The 26,831-nt window shown below is 35.8% G+C and overlaps 1 protein-coding gene across 1 annotated transcript; it reads right to left on the bottom strand.

Moving 5' to 3' along the window:
• Window positions 1–1,185: 1,185 nt before the first annotated feature.
• Window positions 1,186–26,630, bottom strand: LOC131042610 (protein ALTERED PHOSPHATE STARVATION RESPONSE 1). Its single transcript, XM_057975922.2, has 4 exons — window positions 24,303–26,630; window positions 23,285–23,499; window positions 17,216–17,439; window positions 1,186–2,470 (listed from the first exon to the last, which is right to left on the bottom strand). The coding sequence occupies exons 1-4, from the start codon at window positions 25,516–25,518 to the stop codon at window positions 1,648–1,650; spliced, it is 2,478 nt and encodes an 825-aa protein (XP_057831905.2). The 5' UTR covers window positions 25,519–26,630; the 3' UTR covers window positions 1,186–1,647.
• Between the last annotated feature and the right edge of the window lie 201 nt (window positions 26,631–26,831).

The raw sequence follows: 26,831 nt of genomic DNA, 5'->3' as shown, positions 1-26,831 counted from the left end.
TAATATATGCAGTACTGTAATATTGATAATAAGAGTGTAGATGTTATTTCATCATGAGGACTACTACCTTAAGACCATTTATAGGTACAAGATCCTAGATATTCGAGTATTTTGGCTCTCAAAGTTTTAAAAGGTTACCTCGCAGAATAATAATATTAGACGACCCTTCAAAAATTTGATTTCACAAACAAAAGACAAGATAGCAATGCAGCCTAATAAAAGGATAGAGCTGCATCCGCAATCTAATAAAAGGTGAGATAATGTTGCAGATGATAAATCTAAACCATTACGGGATTGAGATTAGTTTATTAACTAAGAAATTCAGGACTTATATCAATTTAGATGCAAAACAAAACAATTTAAATATGACAACACAATTTACAACAGTACCAAAAACATATATAATAGGAAAGAGTAAAGAGGCAGGGCATGCACTTCTATACCTTACAGTTCTATTACTTCTTGCGACAATCCTTAACAATCATACATTATGATTACAGTATACAAAGCATAAATCTGTTGTTACAAGACCAGTGAAAATCTAAGGCTTTTGCGGAAGGCCCTCCAAGACCCATTTGCTACTCTGCGGCCAATACTAAATCGGCAAATTCAATTCTTAAATCCAGAAAGCATGCTATACATTCCTACCAACGATGGTATACAAATGCCTGAACTCCTGGGCTAAGAAACTACCTACGAGGACCGACGCTTGCCTTTCTTAACATGCCTGTGGCCACCAACAGTGAAATGCATAGGTACCCAAAACACCCATATGAATGCTCTTTTCGATAAAGCAGCAATGCCCTATTATATGTTTTATCATGGGGAAACCAGAGAGTGCAGCCAACAAAACTTCTAAAAACGAGATTTGATGGTCAGTTATTTGAAACAAATATAATTAAAAGTCTTTATTTGATCCAAAAATTCAAAACTATGAACCAGGTAAACCGTTCTGCGGCCATTGCAACAGTTTTATACACGTCTGAACTAAATATATGTCACACAGCTTATCTAAAATATTGAAATTGTTTGCAAATTTCGCCAAAATTAGGACTTTGCTGAAACATGATCAGATTTGAAGGGTAGCGTGCCTGTTCTTTAAATCTGGTAGCCCTCGTTCTTCATCCACGTTTGTTTGGATCAGAACCCTTCGCAATGTAGATTTACATGTATTGAGATATGCCCTTAGAAATGAAATCTACATGTTTACCATTCGTCATCAAAAATTACATTTACAAGTTAGGAATCGCTCCTAGTCTGTTTATGGAGACCAAGATCTCACCACGAATGATGAATTATGCCCAAAACAACTTCATTTCAAGATGTCACTTCCGTATAGAAATAATTGACAATAATTTGACAAATAATCAACAAGTTATTTACAGACTCATAAATTCTGTTTTTCTTCTCATCCAATAAACAGGTTATTCACCTTCACTGCTATTCCAATAAAATAATGTACAACTCGAGGCATCCTTCCCTGCCCAACCTGACAGACTAGCAGCTCCTTCAATGTCCTGTCTGAAAAAAATATATATTCTACATATTCATATGCTTCCTCATGCATACTTCAGGTTCCAAGACAAGAAACCCCAACGTACACAGTATAAAAGTCGTTCATTCCTCTTGAAATAGGGACCTTGAACCTTAACCATCTCTGACGTGTGGCATACCACCATTTTCATAAGTTAACTTCGGCCTTTCACTGTAAGTATACAATTGCTCATAAGTTGTCATGGAGCCTGCAGAAAATTCTGTCAATGCCTCAAATATAAATGTCAATCCTGTCTGCAGAGTGTTCAAGGTTTGGTGATGAGTATGCTCCATAGCCTTATGATGTTTCACTTTCTCTTCTTCCACTTTTTTTCTAAATGAATCAATGGACATTCTCCTATCAGCACTTATAACCTGGCCTTGTTCCAATTCATATTTTTCATTTGAGGACAAGTGAGGGTCAATCTGTCTACCTTCTATCCTTTGTAAGGAGGCAATTCTTTTATCAAGAGCTTTTGCAGCGTTTTCAGCCTTCCGTTTCTGGCGTTGCTCCTCATCTTGCTGTGTATGTAAGGTTCGGATGTCTGCTGCAAAGCTTCGGATGGATTGAACAACGGCCTTCTCTGGCAATTTCTCAAATGCAGGAATCCAATCCTTGCATATACTGAACAAAGGAGGAGCACCAATTCTTCGGGGGGAGAATAATACCCTTCCTTTCAAAGAGCCTTCAGGCTCTTGAATAATGCATTTCATGAGCCAACCATTTAGGGCTTCTACATATGCCTTTTGGGCACTGATCCAATTGCTAAAGCTTGTATGCCATCTCTGAAGCTCACTTTCTAGCTGAAGTGTTGTATGTCGATGCAATTCATTAGACATTCTACCACCGACGGAGCTACCAAGAGATTTAGCCTCAGCTATTATCTGGTTCTGCGTTTGATGAGATTCCAGCATAACTTTCCACATTCTCATCAGCCTGTAAAATCAATTCCCTGTTATGTAAACTGAAATTGTAAAACTGATATACATATCATCTAATTGCAAAGATGCTATTAGTAATAATAACTCAGGTTAAAAAACCCCAATAATAAGGTTCAACCTTACACGGCATAACACACAATATTAAGACTAATGGATTAAATCTTACACAAGAAATAAAATATTATCAATGCAGCCCACCAAAAGCAATCTTGAAATGCATAAAACAATTTGAACAACGTTCACAAGCAACTGCAATTTTGGTCGACAAAGAATATTGTATCTAATATAAATTACTTCAACAAACATTGCCCTGCAATACCATCAGAAATGATAAATATAGAGCTGATTTGTAGATGCAAAATTCAACAAGTGCAAACACTGCACAGCGCTTATGCAAGTGCATGCTTACTTCCATCCTTAGTTGATAAATATTTAAATAAAATGTGATGAAAATTCCCATGCAGTGATTACTTAACTACATGTTAAACATGATAAAATTCATGCTTACTTCCATCCTTGATTAAAATTTTAAATAACATGTGATAAAAATTTCTTATGCAGTGATGACTTAACTAGATGATAAAAGTCATCTGCCAATGACTTCACACAGCAGTCAAAAGGACAAAGGTTATTTGGCACTGATTGCTGTGGCTACATTGTTACTCTGTTGTCAATATTCGATCACAAACATTGAAGACACAAAAAGTGGACAGCAAGGTACTGATTAAGAAAGCATGGCCAATATATTTGATAAGCCTGATCAGCAGCACTCTGCATTTTCTTAGGCCTAATAAATATATTTAATATAACTAACCACTCACATATTCTTCAGCAAAGATTTTCAATTTGGAAATATGGATTTGCATTGACAGGTTGCAAAAAGGTTAACCATTTTCACTGGTTATTTAAAAAATAAAAATTGTCGTTGTTTAAACTGAGTCTAGAGACAATTTTTTATTGTTTATAGAAAATTTATTTTTAAGATTTTTATATATACTCTTATCTAAAGAACCCCTGCTATGTAAGGTATTTAAGGTAGCAGAATAATTTTTTACATTAATTTTAAGAGGAGGGTAACACAAAACTTTTAAAGATCTTTACAACAGTTATAAAAACTTAACAGAAATAAACATAAATAGCATGCATATATAACAATGGTTTACGTGGGGAAAACTCTTTTGGCAGAAAAACACCACATTCCAAAAGTTGCCCGATCAACAACAGATTACAATATAATTGCAGAACAAGTTTTTAAGAAGAGAGTATCACCAACGAAGAGCCAGAGGCAACCCAACAACTATCAGACTCTTCAAATACAATACCGTAATACAATGCCCTCATAAAATATGGTTGCCTTCCAAGACAATCAAAATACACAAAATATCCACTGTTACATCTACAACCTAATGATAAACGGTTAGGATTCACAACAATAAATTATAAGTGAAATTTGGTTTCAAGGGTGCTGCCCCCAAAAACCCCATCTGAGGTGTGTTACCTCTTAGACCCCAGCCAATCAGGGGATTGGAGCCTGCAAGGGGTATTCCCTTCAACCCCCACACTCACATATCAACAATCTCCGTCACAAGGTTCGAATTCGAATAAAAAATAGAATAAAATTCATTTTATATAATTTTGTTTATTTTTAAATGTATGTAATATTTCTAATAATTTGTTTATTTTTAAATATATATAATACTATTCTAAATATACATAATAGTTTAAAATTTGCCTTATATCAAAATTATTTGTTAATATAATTTTGTTTATTTTTTAATATATGTAATACTCAGCCTAAGCCCGGCAGAGACGGCAACCCTGCAGCCACGGGAGAATAGAAAGAAGCCCTTGCAGCAGTTTAACTCAGCCTCTTCACACACTCCCCTGCGACCTCTTCACGCAATCCGCAGCCTCTTCACACACTCCAACTTCGAAAACCCTAAAGAAAATCTACGTTGTGTGTTTACAGAGGCGGAGAGCAGTGTTTTATAAAGAAAATCTGCCGAAAATCAAAGAAACCCTAAACGCTTTTCAAAAACCTTTAAAAAAACGTTCAATAAAAAAGTGACAGTACGAATTAATGACCGAATTTGAACGTATTTTTTATAAAAATTTGAAATTTGAAAATTGAAAAAATTGGAATTCTATTCCTGAAATTCTTTGCATTCTGAAACTTAATCAATAATAACATTTTATCAACAATACTTTTTTATTAATGTAAGGTTGAGACACCATTTTCCTAACATAAAATACTAAACATTTCTTTTAAAATGAATGGTTTGTTTAGAAAATGAGATATTGCTTTTTCTTCCAAAGGATGGCATCATTCCTTTTTTTCCTCTCGTCTCTTCATTTAGAACAAAATGATTTGTTTAGAGTATATAATTCTGCTCTTCTTCCAAAGATGAGATGCAATCCCTCGTATTTTTTGAATCAGCCAATTAGCAGTGGTGATTACTCAGCGACCTACCATTGAGCTCATCCATATCTGTGAGTCTTCTCTCCTGTTGATGACCTTTTGGTGTTTAACTTCTTTTCTAACTTTTGCTCTCAACAATATTTCCCACTTTTCAGTACATTTTGACATTTGTGATTTGTTTCTTCGTTTGGTTTGGACTAAATAATTTTTTAATTTTTCATTTGGAAGTATAATTAACGTCGGAAACCAGGGCTACAGTCTTTGCTAGCCTGAAATCTCTCCTTGTAAAGCTCTACCATTTCTTGATCTGCCTCCTTACTTTATATGAACAAATATTTTAATCAAGCCCCCAGAAAAGTCGAGATTTATAGCCAAAATAATATTTTATCATTTACTTCTACAAATATCCATAGCTTTATCTGAATAAAACTGACTTCTGAATAACTAAACCTATTACCACTAAATACGAAGTCCAGATTTTGTTCACATTTTCAGGTCCTTCGTTTATCAGTACGACCTCAACCATGGCATTTAAATTATATAAAATCAACCTATATCACAGGGTTTATTTTTGTGCTCGAGTTCAGGGAAGAAAATATTCAGAACAAGTTCATCAACTAATAGAATTCAGAAAAGAAATTCATGATTAAATTTGAATAAAACAAATCTGTAATTCTAATATATATTCAAATAAAAAAATATATATTAAAATAAATTTAATTTAATTTAAATATATTAAGATTAATAACAGTTTATAAAATTATAATTATAAATAAATATTTCTAATAAGAAGGCTGAACATAAAAATAATAATATTTTTAATTAAAGCATGTATATATACATTATATTCATATGTAAACATGGATAAAGCATATATATGTATATGTATATGTACACTATATAGGAAATTTAAATGTTCATATGAAAAATAGATGAAGCATGTATATATACATTATATTCATATGAAAACATGGATAAAGCATGTATATGTACACTATAGAACCTTAACATACCACATTTGTGTTCAAAATTCCTTGTCAATACTCAATATGCATTCATAATTCAGATTTCATGGTCAATATGTCAGTACTTGTTTGCATGTATTTCATTGTTTCTTTATGGTTGGAAGATATTTTGATAGTATTCCATTACTATTATGACCTACAACAGCTTCTTTATGCACTACCAAGTTTTGGGTGTTTGTGAAACTCATTATCAAGCTGTTATTCATATTTCAAAGGGCTTTTACTATCATCAGCAAATTGAACCTCCAAATCAAAATTTAAATTTACCTTTCATATCAGTGAAAATTTAAATTACCCAATCAAAATTACCTCCCAAAAATTTATTAAATGTCTGATCTGTAAATATAATGCAACATGCCTTCCAAAATGTGAGCAACCAATAGACTCTAATATGTAATAACTTATTTATTGGAACAAACTGAACAAAAATGGCAATCATCAATATTTCACTCTCAAAATTATTGAAACAAACTAAACAAAAATGGCAACCATCAATATTTCACTCTCAAAATACAATTAATCCCCCATCCTGGAAATGTACTATTGCTGAGGCGTGGGGACCACAAAAAGAAATAAATAAATGTTTTTTTAAAACATTTTAGCCTTCTTTTTTTTATTTTTATATGTGCTAGGAAAAGGGGGACGGCGGTTAGGGGATGTCACAGGGGTCCCCAATCATCTAGGGGACGGGGGTCGTCCTCTTTGAGAATCGTTGCCAAGTTTCCAGAACGTTTCCCACAAATTTTGTAATTTTGGGGCCACAAATTTTGTAATAAATGTACCCGGATACGAGGATGGGGGATGGGGGATTTTAGCCCAGGGACACGTCCCGAACAATTAGCAATTAAACTCTCAGTTTACAGAAATCTAGTTAAGATGTGGAAATGCTTCCTATGCTGATATATTAGAACAAAAATTGAAAAAAATACAATCTAAAATATTAGAAAAAAGAATATGAACACAAAAATAAGTATAACCATTATAGAATGATGTATCCTAAAAATACTTTTGATAAAAAACCCAACCTCAAAACCCTAAATCAATGTATAAATCAGATATCGTTACAGAACAATTCAAACAAGAAGCCTTCGCATAAGAAAACACCCAAAAATCAATCTAGAGTGATTCCAAAATATAACAATACCTACAAACTTACTGTGAAACATCCCTCTAACATCTCTTAAACTGGCAAACTCAAACCATAAACTAAATATGCTTTACCAAAATCACATGCCAAAACTATGACCCAAAAGTGATATCATATTTTATCCCAAATTCCGATGTCTTTCTTTATGAGATGGTCAACAAGTTATATTAGGTTTACACCTTATCATAACATAAAATAAGTCGTCATAACCTTGTTTCAAAAAATTATTCGACACATCATAACATACATACATTATAAGTTAGTCAACAGTATAACTCCCCTCAATCCATCATAAATTCTCTTACATTACTTGCATTGGCATACATGCTTTATAACCTTTATATGAGCTTATAACAAAACATACACAGCAATAATGACCAGTATGATGCATAAAAATAGACCATTTATTAACCAATTAAATATTAAATGCGAAGTTTATGACACCCTTCCCAACATCTTGACCATAAGCCAAATGAATTCTCCAAACTAGACCTGAAATGAAGTGGCGTTTGTTCAGCATCTTCGGGGCAGATATTGAAAGGTTTCAAAGCCATGTCACATTCCAGATCATGCCGATCCTTGCGCCATATGCGATGCCCTTAACAGCTTTGGCTTACCTGTATCAGTAGTTGGGACTCGCTTCAGACTCGAAAGAAAACGCCGCCCCATTTTATACACCAGCCGTTGGCTCTCACCAGCGATATTCAGGAAAGTGGATTTCAGAGAATCTCTTAAGTTTTTGTCTCCTCCCCTTTCGGTCGAGAAGCTTAAAACGTCCACTTTTATCAATATGGATGATCTTTTAGATGAATTTGAACATTTTTTAGGTTATGGATTAATTTTTGACGAATTTCAATTTCTTTGGTTTGACATTGATGAACTCTGGCACATCAAAACGCAAAGTAAGAATTAAAAAATCCTCATAAGGGCTTAGCGCATCCACAATGTTACAGCATCAAATTTTGAGTTTCCTCCACCTGTGTCAATTTTTCATCCTACTCCCCTCTTACTTGACTAAACAATCCTGTATTGTCATGGGTGGTACTAGCAATATTTTATCCACAAGAAAACAGCAAATTGTAAGATATAGTGGGTAACAAATAAATAATAATAGTTGGGCTCATCAAACCAGTTGAAGTCAACATTAGGATGCACATATTTTCAATATTGTCATTATTAACACTCTAACCGAGGGATTCCATGCTATAGGTCACGAAGCTAATCAAGTATGTGTATAAAAATCTAAATAACAGCATGTAAATTATTAAATAGTTATATGTACACAAGCATCAATCTCACAGACCATAGGATTAAGCAAAACATGGTTCACTGGGCTAATCTTCAAGAACAAGTCACATACTTGAGGCATCCATGTTATAATCTGCTGCACACCGTAAAACATTCAAAACATCTATGCTAATTGACATACCCAAGGTTTGCAAATTGTTATCTCGTGGAGACACCAACAAGAGAAGGCAAGTTGGTGATACGGTTTGTCCCTTCCATGTTGCAAGCGATGAGACAGATTGGAGGAAGGTGATGCACTGCATAGCAAAAAGTACACAGTGAGGCGTGTGATACACATCATTGCAAGGCAAGCGGATGCGTAACAAAGTGGATCGGTGGGCACCAAGTTGATATGTGTGCAGTCCATAAAAGCAGAAATCAGTATTAAATTGCAATAAATCATTTCTCGGCCAGCCGGGGAATTTTTTATTCAAAATATTGCAGTCTTCTCGAGAAAATCAAACTGATCTTTTGACCAGGAAATCGCAATTTAATCACGGAAAACTCATGATTAAGTCACAATTTTCCAAAAGACCATTATGTATCTTGATTAAATACGATTTTTGGGGTTTCTGGGTTATGGTTAGGGTTAAGATTTTTTTATTCTTGCGGCATTTTTTATTCTTGTGGCATTTTTTTATTATTTTTCCCTAATGCTAACCAAATTTTTTTTGTCAATAGAGATTGCTGCTACATGTACCAATGAATTCCAAAGTAATTCCAACCTCAAATTTTGTTTCTGGTCTTATGAGAGAATAAATTGCTGATATGAAATTGAGATACAAGTTCACGATAGGCTTGCTGTTGCAGACTGATGGAGGTCTTTGTTTAACAAGGATTCTGAACCTTGAAAATGCTGCTGTTTGTGCTGTAGTCTCACCCTTCATGTCTTAGAAATCCTTTCTTGTTGTAAAGTTGCCTGGAAGACGCTGAAACTAAGGCAAGGGTTCTATGAGGGGGGCTTAAGCTCTATTTTTAAGGAAGAGACAGTCCCATGTTAAAAATACTTTTTTGCTAAGGGATTATTTGGAATCTTTTCCAAAAAAATAGAGCCTCTACTTTTTAGCCTTGTAAATTTAAGCAGGTGAAAATGGGGTGGGGCTAGAGTTTGCCCCACCAGCTTAGGAATTATTTATGCCACTTGTCAATCATCTCGATATTAGAGAGAACTATTTTTTTTTCCACCAGCTTGCTTAAATTTAGGAATTTAAACTTAAGCTGATTGCACTACAAAGTTCATGAGACTGCCAGCATCCCTAAACTTAGGAGTTTAAATTTTAAGCTGAATTACAATATAAAATTCATGGGACCACCAGCTTTAAAGTATTCCTAAAAACTCTCTAGCAGCTCATGCTCTATTTTTTTAGGAAGCCCCCCTCCATGGACCCCAGCCTAATTGTAAGTGAACAGCTGTAACGTTGTCTGGAAGATGCTTGCGATTACTAAAATATTAAGTGACCTGGAAGTTTTCAATTTTCATGATTCAGTCACTTAATTTTCATGATCCACACTAACGAAAAGGTTCCATTTTGTCAAAAGAACTGACAATTTAATAGTAAATGGCAGCTTTCAGAATTCAGTAAGCTGTTGTATTAATTTGCAACTTCCAGGGGATTATTATGTGATGGACACTCAAAAGAATCTGTTGCATACAAATTTGATAGTTATTAGTTGTTTCTGGAAGACAAGACAAAAGGCTCCTTCCCAGCAAAACACCGACTCATTTTATTTGTTGAAGGGTTTTAGACAAGCTGACCTTCAATGGTTTTAATAGTATCTGAGTTTCATTTCTTGAAGGTATGTATGGCCATGTGCTTTCTGGCATTGCCCATGTAAAGAGAGATTTCCCTAGTCATAATGCTTCCAGAGTAGCTTCAGGGAAAGGGAAGCCAACCAAGAGTAGGATACAATCAGAAAATCTTTATATATGATTAAAATGGAACAGAAATCTATAATATTCCCCTCATGTTTTGCACTTACGGTGTTTTTTATGGACCTGGTTCAATGATTCAAATTCATTCATATTTGTATTTTATTTGGCATAAGTTAGGTAGTTGTTGCAACTATACCTCTAAATTTGTAATTTGTTTTAACTCTCCAAATCTGCCAGCCACACAATTATGTTGCTTAGTTCCTTTGTTTGCCATTATTCATGAATCCAAGGCAGGGCATGGTTGTTTAAGAGAAAATAGTGACAAAAAAATAAGGCAGCAACAATTTAGGGACTAAATAATCAGCCGTTGGCTGGACTATTTCTAATCCCCAAACCAAACAGTTGGAGAAACTTATGAACACAAGTGGATACCTTTTGACATTGCAGGGCTCCCCAGAAAAAAAATTATTAGACCTCTTCTTTTTCCTTAAGCACAGGGGGCATATCCATTAATATTTTCCCATCTCAAAGTCTCTGGATGTGCTGGTGGTCCTATAATGCTTCTGATGAGAGTATAACCTTCCCATTAAAAATCGGAACCTTTTAAAGGGGATGATGTTGTTCTTATGCCAGCTGGCAGTAACTACCTATAATAAATTCAGCACAGCTGAACCAGAGTAGTACTCAACCCAACAACAAGTACTAGCATAAACATGACTTACTAGTTCTCTCAGGCCATCAAGATGATAAAATATGAACTTGATCAGGTTCCTTTCTAGATGAAATTGCCATTGCAGTGGAAACTTGGAAAGTAAACATCTGCTTGTTAGTGTGGAAGGCAATAAACACAGCCAAGTAATTCATGCAAGATGGGAGAGCATAGAACATCACAAGCCATCGCAGGAAACTTGATAGATGATAAAAGCAATCAAAGATCACAAACCATCCCTTATTCACGCAAAACAGCTTAGCTTTCAGGGCACAATGACATATATGCTAGTTTGGTCAGTCCTTTCTTGCGTGCCAAAGCACAGGGGTACAATATACACTGCCCGTTTCCAAGTTTTAGACTAAACATATTATTCTTGACATCAAATTGAGACATAACTACAACATGCGTACTCTTCAGCACCCTAATATATTAAGTGACTGAATCATGAAAATTGAAGACTTTCGCTTTCAGCATGTAGATCAGCTAAACAAACTTAAATTTAGTATATTAATTACAATACTTTCAGTTCTGGTGAGCATAAAGTGGCTGAGACATGAAAATTAAAGAATTTTGCTATCAGCTTGTAGATCAGCTAAACAAAGTTGAAGTTGGTATATTAGTTGCAATACTTTCAGTTCTGGTGGGCATACCGTTGATTTTATACTTTGATCCTTAAAACTGTAGTAAACTTCACAAAACTTCAAAATTTATTTGATCTTCTCTAGTCAATTTGAGCCTTTCAAACATGCTAAAAATGTCAACATATTTTTAAGAATATTATAACTATTCTTCTTCTCAGGCATAATTTCCATTTGTGCAAAAACAGAAGTGAATCAGTGTGCAAATAGCCAAATTTGGAGGAGTATCTATGGACTTTGCAGGATAGTAAACTATAGCATCAGCCATTATTGTATGATATACACAATAGCCACTTCTAACCATCACAACTCATACCTCTTGATACCAGATAATCTATCCAAGGACACTAAGTGTGGAATTAGATCACCAAAATGAGCAATCCCTAGTATCACCATAACCGCAATTTCTTGACTTCTTCTCTGTTCTCTATGTGAATTCTCTATAGTTAGAACGTCTACCGACACCAAAATACCTAAACATCTCGTGAATAGACTGGATAATGCATGCCTGAGAACTGTTGTACAGATTCTCACTCTTTAATCATTACAGAAGTTAAATAATTAACATAGTCCAGCTGTTTGATCTACAAGTTTGTAGACCTGCAACTATAATTTGGAAGTTAGAAGAATATAAAACTCAAGAAAAATATGAGATCCGGCTACAGTATTTGTTGTAGTTTACACAAATTATGTAGATCATAATTGTACAATATACCTATCGAGAAACATCTTGGTTCTTCAGAATCACTTGTTCTAAGAGTCCGGAGATTTTATGAAATTAAAGATAGCAAAGGAGTTTGAGATGACAGATCATGGAGAGTTCCACTATAGTTTAGCTGTCTAACTGCACAGAGACAAAAGTAGTTCTTTAGGAACACAAACATTTTAACTGCACATCAATGTCTCAGATCCCCTGGGAATGACGGGAATCATCCCAACATGAAGAGATACATTGAAAGTCTCCTCTAAAAGTTTTAAATGGTAGACACATGGAGACACTAATGGAAACTCAAATGATGTTGTCAATGGATATGTGCCCTAAGGCAAAAGATTAAAAGGGATGTTACGTGAAGTAGTCTTTATTAGAGTACAACCAGATGCTCTATATGTGCAATGATGTGTAAAAGATCCAAATAGAACACACGGTCAATGTTTGTAAATCAAGTTATAGAAATGTTATGGAGTGGTTGAAAGAAAACTCAAGCTTCTCGAAGAAATGAAAACCTTCAATATTTTGTATGCAGGAACAGCTTGCAGGATGCATTGTCACTTGTCAAATATTGTGATGTAGATTGGGAAAGAGTTGTTGATCAGCCAGAGATACTGTTTGTCGATGTTGATAAGCATCATTCAATGGGAAGGAGAGGAACCAACATCATCGCTTTCATGTGAAGAGAAAGAATATGCAGCAGCCTATTGTTTGACCAAGGGTTGATGTACAAACAACACATATTTATGTCATCAAGTTGAGAGGCAGAATTTACAGTTTGAGTTCTATGAGACTAGGCAACTTACAATATGGTTATTGAAATTATTTTGTATTTGTATAAAAATGTGTATTGTGCATCCTAGAGGGTTTGAATGAATACCCCCAAAAATCTGGGTATCGTAAAGACTTTTCTTCCAGTTAATATGATATCTGGAAGACCTTTGATACATAATATCACAGTAACTTTATTAAAAACATACCAAACATTAGATCATTATCAAAATCAAACTTGCTTGCCATTCTAAAGCCATGTGCTAAGATTCATGAAGAATGCATTTATTCCTTTAAGATTATAAATTATAATAAAATACTGTTTGGTAAAATATACTAAATTGGTGAGGTTTATCATGAATTCTAATATTACTCCAATACTAAAAAATCTAATACACTATTAACATACATAAAATCCCTACATAGTATCTGAATGACAAATAGTCCCTAGTTTTCTGTGATAGCGTCCAAAAGTAACCTTGAAATAGTAAACTAATGACAAGTCTGCAATAAGTTCACATATAATGGCAGGACTCACCAATTTTGTGAAAGGCTTATGAGTCCAAGCAAGCGAGCAGAAACAAATCAGATGAAATTGACTTGCCGAGGCTTTGCAAGTCAGAACATAAAAATCAGCCACCTAAAACATAGAAAAAAGGAAAGAGCTCAAAACAATGTCAATCCTCCCACTGGCAAACTTCTAAGTGAATCAAATTCTAGATCTAATTCTGCTTGTTTCATGTGTGAAGTATGGGTTACGGGTGAGTTATTTCCAAGAACTTGTTCACTTCTGCTACTATGGCAATGCAGGAAATGAATGCACACTGGGAAATATTTCTGGAGAAAAAGGAACAAAAGGAAAGGACTACAACTAAAACTGGGAAGTTTTTTTCTCCAAAGCTGTCAGCTCGCCTCAAAGTCAAAAAAGTGAAGCTGCTTCTACTGTTTCATGAGCATGAGAGGAAAGCAGACAACATATGTTTGATACTATTTTGACTTTCCATAGAGCATGGAAAGGTCCCTCTATTGCTAAGACTTGATTGATATCATTAGTATTTTGGTTCAGCATTTAAAGCCCCTAGCTATGGGGTACTTGATGAGGAAACGTTGGATGGATATGAGAATCACATGCATACATTAATAGAAGACAAGCCTGAAATTTGGCAATACAATTGTATAACAACTATGTTTGATGGAAGAACAGACACATGGATTAGAAAACTTGTAAACTTTATTGTCTCTTCCATGGCATATACCAGGATTTTGAAATTTATGAGTCCTTTTTTAAGATAAAAAGTGTTCATTTTGCTTGGTGGTTTATTGGAGAAGCTTATCTTGGAGATAGGCATAGAAATTGTGAGCGAAGTGATTATGAACAATTAAAATTATTTGGTTGCAAGAAGACCACCTATGTAAAAAGCACCCCTGATTTTTGGTCTTCTTGTGCTGCCTACTGCAAAGATCTGATTCTAGAGGACTTTGGTAAACTTCACTAGATTAGACTGGTTCTAGACAATCCAAGAAAAAATTCTATATGAATTTACAACCATCCATAGATTCTCACTTGCTTGACAAACACACTGACAAAACTGAGCTTCTTCCACCTGTCATTACACAATTTTCCACAAATTTCATTTCCTTTAAGGCTCTTCAACATGTAGAGATAGTTTTTGTTAGCAAATAACAAAGAACTTCCTCAAATGCCATTATATAGATAGGATTGATGTGGTTCATAATGTTTTTGATTATTTATGCTGGAGGACAGCTTAAATGATGATGTATAGATCTTTATTGAGTATTTTATACTTTATTTACAAATGCATAACTGAATCACATTTTCCTATTTGACACATACATTAGCATCATTGGGACTTTGTTCGGACACCTTTTACATTAAATTCTTGTGAAATAAAATAGAAATTATTTTTGAGAATCTTATTTAAATAAATTCATGATTTGTGAAGTCTTTGGAAGTTCAACATATGTCAATTCCAAGTGTAGCTGTTGTGAGCTTGCTTGTTTTCCTCAAGTAATGTAAAGTTTATAAACAGGAATATTAACTTGAATAGGTGAAAAATGCTATCTTCAGTGGAATAATCAGTGAGATCGTGGAAAACAACCTACATGCTCCAATTTTATGACATGATATTGCATGGCTCAATGAAGTCTTGTATTCTAATACTTTGCTCACATGGCCATATCATATACATGCAGGAAGCCCACAAATTTAGTTTCCAATGTTGGAATACTCGTATTATAACTGTATCATCTTTTCCATATGCTTTTACAAAAGTCTTAGCTTCACAATCATGGCTGCACAATTGGGTAACTAGTCCTGTATAGTAATTCTTACAGGTTTGTCATATATGGTCGGAAAACTCTTCTAATAGTGCACTGCAAAGATATCTGATTGATAACTTGCATTTAGATTTTTGGCTTGCAACAACTTGCAAGGTGTGCTGCACTATCGACATTTGCCAAATTGTCGATCTCTATATGAGATTGACTGCTTATAGCATTTTTTCAAAGGAGTGTTCCTCATGCGGAACAACCTGCATGGTCTAATTTTATGACGTGACACTGGACAGCTTAATGAAATCTTGTATTCTAATATTTTGCTCACATAATCATACAAGATACATGCAGAAATCTTACAAAATTTACTTTCCGATGTTAAAATCCTCTTATTATAACTATATCATATTTTCCATATGCTTTCACCAAGGTCTTAGCTTCACAACCATGGCTGCACAATGAGGTTACCTGTACTGTATGGTAATTACTATAGGCTTATTACATGTGGTTGGAAAGCTCTTCTAAGTTCTAATAATGCATTGCAAAGATATTAGATATATGGTTCATAACTTGCATTTATGTTTTTGGCTTGTAACAATTTGCAAGGTGAGCTGCACTATCGTCATATGCCAATCAGTGGATTTCTGTATGAGATTTGACTGCTTATAACATGTTTCCAGAGGTATGTTTCTCTGCAAAAATGGAACTGCATTTTAAACATCATATGCACTTAGCACTTAAATACACTTGGATTCATGCTAAGTTGCTAACTATTCCCCCTTTCCTTTTTATCTCAGATGGTGGAAACCAAACATTTAAAACAAGAAACATGTTATTCAACCTTTTCCCAACATTCATTGTAATGCAGTGTGCCCTAAATTCCATACACCGTTTCCTTTAAATATTGCAAATTATCTATAAACCTTTAACTCCTAGCATCCAATTCAACAGGGTTTAAACATCAATGAAGTCTGAAATTCACAATACATAGAATCAGATGGGTAGAGCATCTCGAGAATGGAGTTTGCTGGAGTACAGCTCTCATGAATAGAGCTGACAACCCAAGTCTTAATAACTGCACAATGTCTCTACTCTTCTAATTTTTATTTTTATTATCCAATTCAACAAGGTATTAAACACTAATGGTGTCTTAAATTCATAAAGTGTACCATTAGATGAGAAGGATGTCTCATTAATGGAGTCTGCAGGAATGCAGCTTACATGCCCAGTGGTTGCAGATCTGGTTATTATTAAGGTGAGATTCATGGCAACTAGCAAACATAGAACAAGGCCTCTTACAAGCTCCTACAGTATCTGTTAGCTGTCTAATAGCTTAGTCATAGTTTTAAAACTCACCAAGTAATCAAAAGTACTCGTGGGTTTTTTTCATAGCTGTCATTTACTTGCAGGCAAGTTCCAGAGAGTTTTACAGAGAAACTTATGGCAAGTCTGCAGAAGGAACTAGTGTATGAAAATTTCTAGCCATGTTTTTGTTAGATAGCTGAGTCCATGTCAAAATTAGGTTTGCCAACTTATGATTTTTTAAACTGTGATTTTACAGACAAGACCTGTGCTTATTTGCTCAATACTTATGCGCACCCATACAGCCTATCAGTGACTACATATACCTATTGAAATACAGGGCTAAGTATCATGCATGTCTCAACCGTCCAACTCAATATCATTAAGCAGGAAAAACTATATATCTAATTTCACAACTTGACATAAGTAGAAATTAGAATCTTATCCAAAGAACAAATGCTGTGTTAGATATTTAAAAAGCCTTTCTATGGAAGACAGGTTTAATCAAAGACTACTACAAAATTATCACTGCTGACAATTTTGCCAAGGGAACAGGTCATACCCTTGCAGTAACTCTGCAAGTTGTGGTTGCAACTCCTCGTCCCTCAGTTTCTGGATTCTCTTTGATACTAAATCAATTGCTTGGATTGCAACTCTGATTCTTGTGTGTAGATCCTTTATTGCAGCCCTTGTCTTATCAACTGACTGAGGATCATCTCCCTTAGCATCTTGATTCCTCAGTTGGATGCACTTCCTTTCATAAGTTATTCTTGTGCGCTCCCCAGCCTGCAAATTTGAAATTTTCAAACATACTGAAATCAATAATGAAGCAAAATTTATTCACCTCAGAACAGAGAAAAAAGCAATTCTATCATGTTCAAGTTCTTGGGGGAAAAATGAGCTGCATGCTTGTTAATGAGCTCCTGAAGAATAAGGAATAACACTGACTACTAAAGTCTTAGATCTCATGGGAATCAGATGCTGATCATAAATCAATCTTATTGCCAACTAGTCAAGCCATATGTCTTGTTGCTCAAGAGTCTTAATTACTCAAGGACAATATCAGATGACCAAACTACAGAGGTGCAGGCTCTTTTTCTATGATCATGTCAAACGACTGATGATTCATGTGATTAATGTCATGCCTCATAGCCTAATTTCATTCTCAATAACAACATCGATAAGGAATTAACAATGAAGAAAGAGACAAGCAGCATTTTAAGATTGTTATCACAATGAACTCCTTTGTCACCAAGAACAGAAGGATGATTCTAAATGAAGAACAGGATTCCAGTTGATGAAAGAGATTTCTACAGGAACAAGTAGTCTCCTCAGAGGAAGAAGGCCTTTCGTTGACATGAATGCCATGGGAGGACTCTAGATATGGAAAAGCAAATCATGTTGCCTTCAATCAGTAACATCCATGGACTAAAAATAAAGTTGAGAATTAGATCCAAAATAAGAAGGCAGTGCTTTTTTGAAGGAATGTGACTCTTAAAACAAAACCAGAAAACTACAAACAAACTCCCAATGCAATATTGATGCACCATGCTATGGAAGCAATCCTGCAACTACAAATACCATCAAGAATAGATTTTGGAAAAGGTGTACTTGTATTGAACCAATTTTTTAAAATAAAAAAGCCCTGCTGAATTCTTGGCTCAAAAAAACGAAAAGTGTAAGTTAAATTGACATGGTAACAGATAAGAAAAGAAGTTGTATAAGATACTTTCAGACCAAATTGATAACCAGAATATGCATGTGCAAAAAACGTTCATCCTGCTATCTTTCGCAAGATAGGGTAGAATGAAATGGATGACTGCAAAATAACTTCAGAAAGCACCAAACTTGACAAACACACCTCTAGTACCTCCAAGCTCACAGCACAAAACTCTGGTAGCATGGATAACCATCTCATCCCTCCACATTTTCAGCAAGCCAGCAAAATTGCAGAAAAGAACATCTTATCAAAAGTTGCGGGTTGCTTGAAGAAACAAACATAAAATCATTTACAAGAACCACAAGATGTTTTACTTTCCACCAAAATGAGGAACTGTCAGTAAGTAATATGAAACTGTCCTTGTATAAACCTAATCTCAGAATCTACTATTTCGTATGGATTACACAACTAAGGCAATGATCTATTTTTGCCAGAATAGGTTCACGTCAAGTTGCATGGACATGGATATGGATATAAATACGAATACGGTATCAGATACAGATACGGCCATTTTTCAAGACCCTCAATATGGATTCAGGTACGACATTCATAAAAAACTCATACACATTTATTGAATTATTTCATTACTTTAAAAGCACTATAGACACATAGTTGCTACATAAATTATTATAAGTTGATTTAACAATTTACAATATGTGAAAAATAGTAGAGTTGCTTTGGAAGATAACCCAAAAAAATGGGTTGCTGAAATATAAAAAACATTTCATTTGTCTTCTTCATCTAGATTAGGTTTTGTTTATACCAAAAAAACTTAGGAAGATTTACGACATTATTTTTTTTTAATTATAGTTCCACGGAATTTTCTGACGAGGGGATACAAGGACGCGAGGATGGGTTTTGGGGATAGGGGAACCAAGGGCCTAAATTTGAGGACAGCGAGGGGACAGTGGCAAAGTGGCAGTAGGGGGCGACACTACTATACAAATGGATGTGAATTGAAATATTCAAGGCAAAATCTGCAATATAACATCTCTACAAGTGCCCCACGAAAGGCAAACTAGTTTTCACGAAGTTAAAGGTTGCAATCAGTATATAATGGCATGTGCCATATAGCAAGCGACCTGGCAACATCCCCACGGACATGGCAGAGGTGGTGGTGCTGTGGGAGGACGTTTCCTCCAAGTCCCCAAGTCTCGGAAACATCCCTATACAAAGGACGTGGGGGTTGGAATAGTGAAAAAAATCTAATCACGCAATATCCAGCAAGGTTGAAAAATCAAGGTTTTTTGGGCACACGTGAATACGGCATCCAACGTGTACCCGCATTGTATTGTATTCGTATCCATATCGGATACAGGGATATGCATTCCCACGTAGGGGCAGAGACGTATCCAGCTACTCTAATTCGCATTAGTTCCAATTCAACCAAGCATATTGACAGCTATGAGAAATTCAATTATCCAAGAGATTTTATGATATAATCTTGCAAATTAATGAGCCTTTTGTTATAGTGAATTTATTTGGTTACCTACACAAGGACTTAAAAAAGAGACAACTAAACCATTTTTGAAAGAATATTTTACAACAGGATACAAGGATATACTGTAAAGTGAATCTTGCAAACATCTGATAGAGTAAAGTGCAGATTTGAGGGATAAGTTCCAAATGCCAAGGAGGAAAAAGAATGGATATCATCATGAAGAAGCAGAATAATTTGACATTTTGAATTCTCACTGAAGCAATTATATGTATAAATTATGAAAAAAGAATGGATATCATCAAGAAGGAGCAGAATAATTTGACATTTTGAATTTTCCCTGAAGCAATTATATGTATAGATTATGAAAGACATCTCCCCCATTCTGGATTTATATACAAATAATAATCCCTCCTTTAGCAATAAAAATCCTAAAAACATGCCTCGGATGAGGCATTTGGACCCTAAGATCCCTACATGTGGTATTTTATTACAAACTGATTTGTTTATTAAAAAGCTTTATTTTTTCTGTTCTTGCAATGCATTAGCTACAAAAAATTCAGGTGACCTTACTGCATACGAGAGTAAAGGAAAACAGATTGAAAAAGCAAAGCATTAGGGCAAAAAGTACTTAATCAATATTAATGTAGGACTTAAAAATTAAAATTCAATGAAACAGTTCTGTGCATATTTGCAGTAACCTAGGGCATGTAGAGAGTTAGAGTGAGCACCAGAAGTATTCTCGTAATATATTATGTCCTTATAGTTTCCTCCCTGCTTAGAGGAAATTGTACCCAGTTTGTAAATGAGATTTGAGAGAAAAAAAATGGGGACAGCAAACTCAGAGGACCATTTGGTCGGAGTCAGTAGTGTTCCTCTCTATCCAACAAGGTATGAAGTTGTTTTCCACTTGCAGTTGGTGTGTAGATGAACATCAAGCAAAGTATCTCAAGCCAAGTGATGTCAAAAATCGGGAATGGAAGCCTTAAAATGACAGATAGAAATCTCCTCCAATTAAGATGGATCATCCAACTTGAGCCTAATCACATTGACAAGATCAAGGATGCCAAGCTGAGCTGGAAGATCAAGTTAAAAGGCATTTGATCCAAATGCTTGGAGAAAGATGCAAAGTTAGTTCTAATAGACTTTAAATTGAGATGGTTTCTTGTGAAACCTTTGTTCGTTCAAGTGAAGTCAAACACAATCACCAACTTCAAAGGAATGATGAACTTGAAGTCAATGATTAAGTGCCTTGAAGTTGCCTTGAGTTTTCTGAAGAAGGTCCCAAATTTTTGGCTGCAACTTGGCCAAATTTGGCACAAAGGTAGAAGCCTTGTCTTGCTCCATTTGCTGGTGGAAGGTCTTTGGAGCTTTAAAAGTTACCAAAATTCGTAAAGTGATTAAAATTGGAAGGCATAAAATATTTCAAAAGGGGAATGCCCTTTAGAAGAATGCCTAGCTTAGTTGTAGCTATGTTCAATAACATGAAAATAGGTATCTCGCTGCTTCTTCCTCTAATAAGAAATCCAAAGAGCGTGGACTAAAAGTGAGACTAAAAACATCTGTCTGCAGATGATTGAAAGTAGAGAAGTGAAATTGACAACACAAAAGCTTCACAATGATTGCCAAAAATGACTCAAGAAGCGTGATTCATGCTCTGAAATGGTGTTGAGCAGCAACCCAAAATTGTTCCAAACATGCTTGAAGAACAACACTGCAGGTTGTGGAGCATCCATGGTCTTGAAGCATAGTATAATGATAGCCAGTTTGGAAACCAACAGCCAACCATAAATATACAATCACAGCAATGCTAAGTGTTTGAAAATCCACTATTACGTCCACAGAAATGGTTGAAAAGGTATTGGCAATGGTTGATATAACCCAAGCTTTTGATTGGAAAGCTTAAACTGACTGCAAAGAGAGCACTGACAGATGTAATCCTCAACCTACTTCTGCTAAAAGGCCAATAAAATTACCATCAAAAACACTGTACTTTTACATTTTGATGTCCACCATAGAAACACAAGAAAGCTTCCTTCAACAAAAGTTGGCGAGAGAGGCCAGTGGGAACACAAAGCTGAGTGAAATTATTGAACAACTCATCCCGAAAATTATAGTCAAGGAAAGGTGTTTGATTACCAATGTTAGATATAGAGCTTGAACAATTAGGCCAAATTGCATATCCCTGAAGTAGAAAGCTTTCTACTCATCATATCTTGTACAATGAATATCCAAAATACTACAACATAAGGAGGGCAACCAAGAAGAACTGTAACTTTGTTGGTGACAACCACCAAATGAAACTGTTAATGTAAGATACCCACTTGAAATGTTCATATTCTTGAACCTAAGACTAAGTTCAAAAACTGAAGGGGTTTGTGATCAAAAAGAAAAATTACCTTTACCAAGAATATAATGAAGCTGCTGCTTGAGTGCTTGGACGAAGGCATAGAATTCTTTGTCATATGTGTTGTAATCGAGCTTAGCTTGTGAAACTGCTTCGAAATGACATTGGACTAGATGTCCTCCCTACTTTAATACTACACCTATGGCATATTCATTAGCACTGTTCTCAAGCTCAAATGGTAATTACAAGTCAAGGACCGCAAGTGCTGGAGCATCTGAATACAATTACAGATGCTTACTTCTACTTTATTTTTATCGGCTAGCTTGCATGTTATCTTTAGCTCACTTTCTAACAACATGGTATGTCCTCAAGATAGGTCCGAATTTATTTGTATGAATGCATTACAATAAGCTAAAAAGATAAAAGGATTTGTATGTAATATCTTTTGAGAAGTGTCTGAGTCTGCAGGACTAGATTTTGACCAAAAAGAATGTATTTAACTGCAACATATTGAAAAATATATAGGCCATGATATCGATTGTGAAGGGTGCACGATCAACTAGTTAAATCTACAAATCTGAAGAACATGGAATTTGACCATTGTTTGCATTTTAGTTTTGTTTGCCACGAGGAGTTGGCTATAAAGATGAACCTGGAAATGAAAAGTGTGCAATTTATCCATTATTGAAAGAGTTGATTCTTTCTATAGTCTTATCGCCAAATTTCCTAAGCATTAAAGCTTACCAAAGCAGATGGTATGCAGGAATAGAAAACATGGTCATAGGTTACTTTTCTACTGTATATAGTACAGTCTCCCACTCCCAGAATCAAATATCATGAGAATAAAACACCTAGGAAGCTTTTCCAGCCCCCTTACTATTCCTGAAGATCAGTTACTTTTGGTTCACAAATATTACCACTACTAATTGATGCACAAAAGGGCCCATAATCTAATAAAATACCTCTTATCATAACAAAGGATTCTAAAATCAATAGATGTTTTGATATGCTTTATAAACATGCATAGTACATTGTTATCCTCTGTCTCTGGAATGATTGGGACAAACCAATAAGTATCTACAACTTTGATTATAATATAACAAAGAAATTCAAGAGCAAATTATACCTTCACTTCATCATAAAGCTTTTTCTCCCATGCGTATAGCCTTTCCAATGTTGATGCATGACTTCCAGATATCATGCCACCATCCTCGAAAAGATCACCATTATTATCATTCACTGGGTCCTTTGGACTGGATGTAAAATGAGACTTAGATAATGGAGATGACGAAGATGATGATCGATGCCAAGTTATAGCATTTAAAACCTTTGCAGAATGTTCTGCATGTGCATGTAAGAAGAGCAAGTCATCAGATGGTAAAGAAAACATTCTCTCAGCATTAAAACATAACACATAAAATATTAATAACTTAATTATGGGAATAATTCCATCAAACAGCCACTTCTGTGCACATAGAAGTTAGAAATACCAAAAGACTGGCTTCTCATGCTCTGAATTCCTGCGTATGCTATACAGCAGGTCGATAAGATACATTATTACATCATCTCTTCTTGCACTGGCAAGTTTCCATATCCAACAGCAGTTGAAAACTTAGCATTATAAAGAAAAGCAATGCATTAGCCTATGTCGCATGCCCCTGTATTATAAACAGAGAAGAAAATTAATTTCTCAGTGCTGATTAATTCTCAACCACTGAGAAACTATTTTCTTTTACAGGAAGTAGTGCCCTCGACTACACTAAAAGTTCTTTGTGGATAACTAGTACTACGCTATCAATGCACAATGTTTCAGCTTTTCATTAGGAATAGATGATCGTGGATACCATGCTAGTTTCTGATACAAACAAGTTCAATCCCATGATGCCATAGCATCACTCTATTTGTTTAGAAACATCTTGTTATGAAGTTTCAACCAGTAGATTTCCTGCAGGCTCAGCCTCACAGCAGTCATAGGTCAAATCCCATGGAACAACATTAAATAGAACTGGCCAGGAGAGTAACCCTGTCTTTAGCATTCTTCTGTTTATTCCCCTTTCCAATTATTCTCATTGAATAAGACTTCGCAAGACAAGCAGTTTAAAAATTTAAACTATTCTACTAATAAAATAGAATTTGAACAATACCTTTAATTTCAGTCAAGCTTGACTGATAATGCACTTTGTTTGCCTCGAGCATCCTTGCAACTTCCTTCCCTGAATCGTAAGCTCTTATAAACTGGTCTTCAATGTCCCTCATAACTTCAAGCAAATTTCTTACCCTGCTTGAGTCTAGAATGGCAAGATCTTTCTTCTCTGAAATAACTTCATTAGTAACAGCATTGATCACCTCAACTTTCAGTTCATTTATTACTTCATCCGACTGCTTTGTCTCTACAACATGCAATTTCTCTTCTTCTTTGTCCTCATCTCCACCCTTATCCCCCGAACAAGTATGGATTGTTTCAAGTTCTTCACTGCAAGATGAATTCTGTGAGGATGCATTAGCCTCTAAAGTCCGCTCCTCAACTCGCATTTTGCCTTTCTCCCCCTCATCACTGTCATCCTCTATGTGATCATCCTCTTCAAGATCAGGAATTCCCTCTTCTTCCCTTACTTGTTTCAAATCATCATCAGAAGTACGACTGATTCTCTTCTGCTCTTGGAAACCAAACGAGTCCTCTAGGGAAGTAAATGGATTGAAGAAATCCCAACTAAAGTTACTAGGTGGAGGTGGTGGTGGAGGAGGGTAATACGGATACCTACTCTCACTGCCATTGACAGAAGGCCCAATGGGGGCGTGAGGAGGCATGTTGCTACTGAAAAAATCAGTCATCCCATACTGTGGAAGAACATAAGAATCCATTCTAATTCTGTCTGGAGAGAAAGGTCTCTCCTCGTATGTCATGGATCGGTTTCCCACTGATCTCAGATAATGGGGACTTTCATAAAAGGAAGGAGAAGAAGGCCTATTATCAGGTGATGGAGAAGAACCGGAAGGGCTCTCCTTTTGTTGTCGCGGGGATTCGGGTGGTGATTGGGGTGGAGTTTGGGACGGGGAACGGAGCGGCAGAGGAGCTGCTGCGCCCTTATCTGGTAGAGCAATTGTTTCAGCCGTTGCCGGTATGCGCAGTGTCAATATAGGACTAGTACTACCGTAGTCCTGTTCTTCTACTGGTTCTATGTTCTGTTCTTCCGCAAATTTCCTAAGGGTAATGCCAATGTTTCTAAGACAATGAATGTAAGTAACATGAGCTGTTGCGAGAGCATACCTTTGGTCCACTGCCTGCTTCATAAGCTTCTTCCTCTCCTTGCATAATATCACTACCTCCTCATTCTCTAGCCTTGAAGTAGAGCAACCCATCTCTATATACTAACTAATATCATTCAAAGCCTTGACAGCATCAGAAAGAGAAATATCAAAGACCAACCCAACACCTCAGAGAATGCTGACAAAAATCATACTTTTCATCATCTGGTTGGCAGCAGTTTCACTATAACAAGAAGGGTAGTCATAGCCACTATGATGTTCATCGCTGTAACACCCAAATGCCACTGTGTGCACTCGGTAAGCTACTTGAACTTACAGATAATGATGTTGGTGTTCATGCAAGCAGGGACTGATTGCAGTGTCCCTGATATTGATGGGCATTGAGAGTGACACATTCCACATACTCTATAAACGCACCTGATTTCTCTATCACTCGTCAGAGAGTATTATGACTACCTACAATAAGAACGCATGAATGGCTGCTTTGGCTCCCTTCTCCCTGGAAATAAATGCTACAAGAAATGGGCCATGGCTTAAGAGACGGAAGAATGTTTCTTCTTGTTAACTGTAGTCAACGAAATGAGTGAGACTGACTGCAGTTGTTAACAAACAGACATACGGTTAACCCATCAGAATTGAATAAATATATGGCTGCCCTATGTTGAATATACAACATGATTGAGTGCAATAATATTACTAGGGGGAATCTCAGTACAGATAGCATAGCTGCCAACTCTCTGACCGCTGATCTGGACTACCTCCCTCTCCTCGAGACAAAATATAATCTCCTAAACTAAAACCAAAACGATTATCAAAAAAATTTGTTTTTCTTTTGTCCGTTATGTGACGGAAAAAGGGCGCGCCTTCGAAAGACCCACTTTCATCTGACTCTCAGTTTTCAAATTCCGTCAGTGAATCGCCCTTTTCAGCTGCTTCTCTGCAGGCCGTCTTCCATATTTGCTGCTTTCTAGGCCTGTCTGCTGCTTTTCGGGAATACGACGGTCAAAATTTCACCGTCAAAAGCCTCTTTCATTTCTCGGGGACGTCAAATGTACGAATAGGCCCGCGCTTTCACCTTTTTTTTTCCCATATTCAATATTTTTGAGCCCTGATCGACATTGACGCCCGTATTAATCGTCAAACTGAAAATGCATCAGTTCAAATAAATGTCGTCCTCAAATTATTGAAACCAGTGAGCGTAAAATATAAGCACTGTCTAATATGAAAAAGGAATCCTAGAATGCTAAAGAAAGTAATCCATTTGCGATGGGATGGATTTAATGCGGCCCAAAAGGTCGAGACTTCTGAGGAGTGGATTTTTTTCACCTGCGTAAAAGCACCCAAAATTTTAGCCAAGAATTTACCTGATAGCACTAAGTTTTTCACACGTGCGAGTAGCCTCGGAA

Source organism: Cryptomeria japonica, chromosome 5 (genome assembly GCF_030272615.1).
Source record: "Cryptomeria japonica chromosome 5, Sugi_1.0, whole genome shotgun sequence".
Classification (NCBI taxonomy): Eukaryota; Viridiplantae; Streptophyta; class Pinopsida; order Cupressales; family Cupressaceae; genus Cryptomeria; species Cryptomeria japonica.
This window is presented reverse-complemented; position numbering and strand designations above follow the sequence as displayed.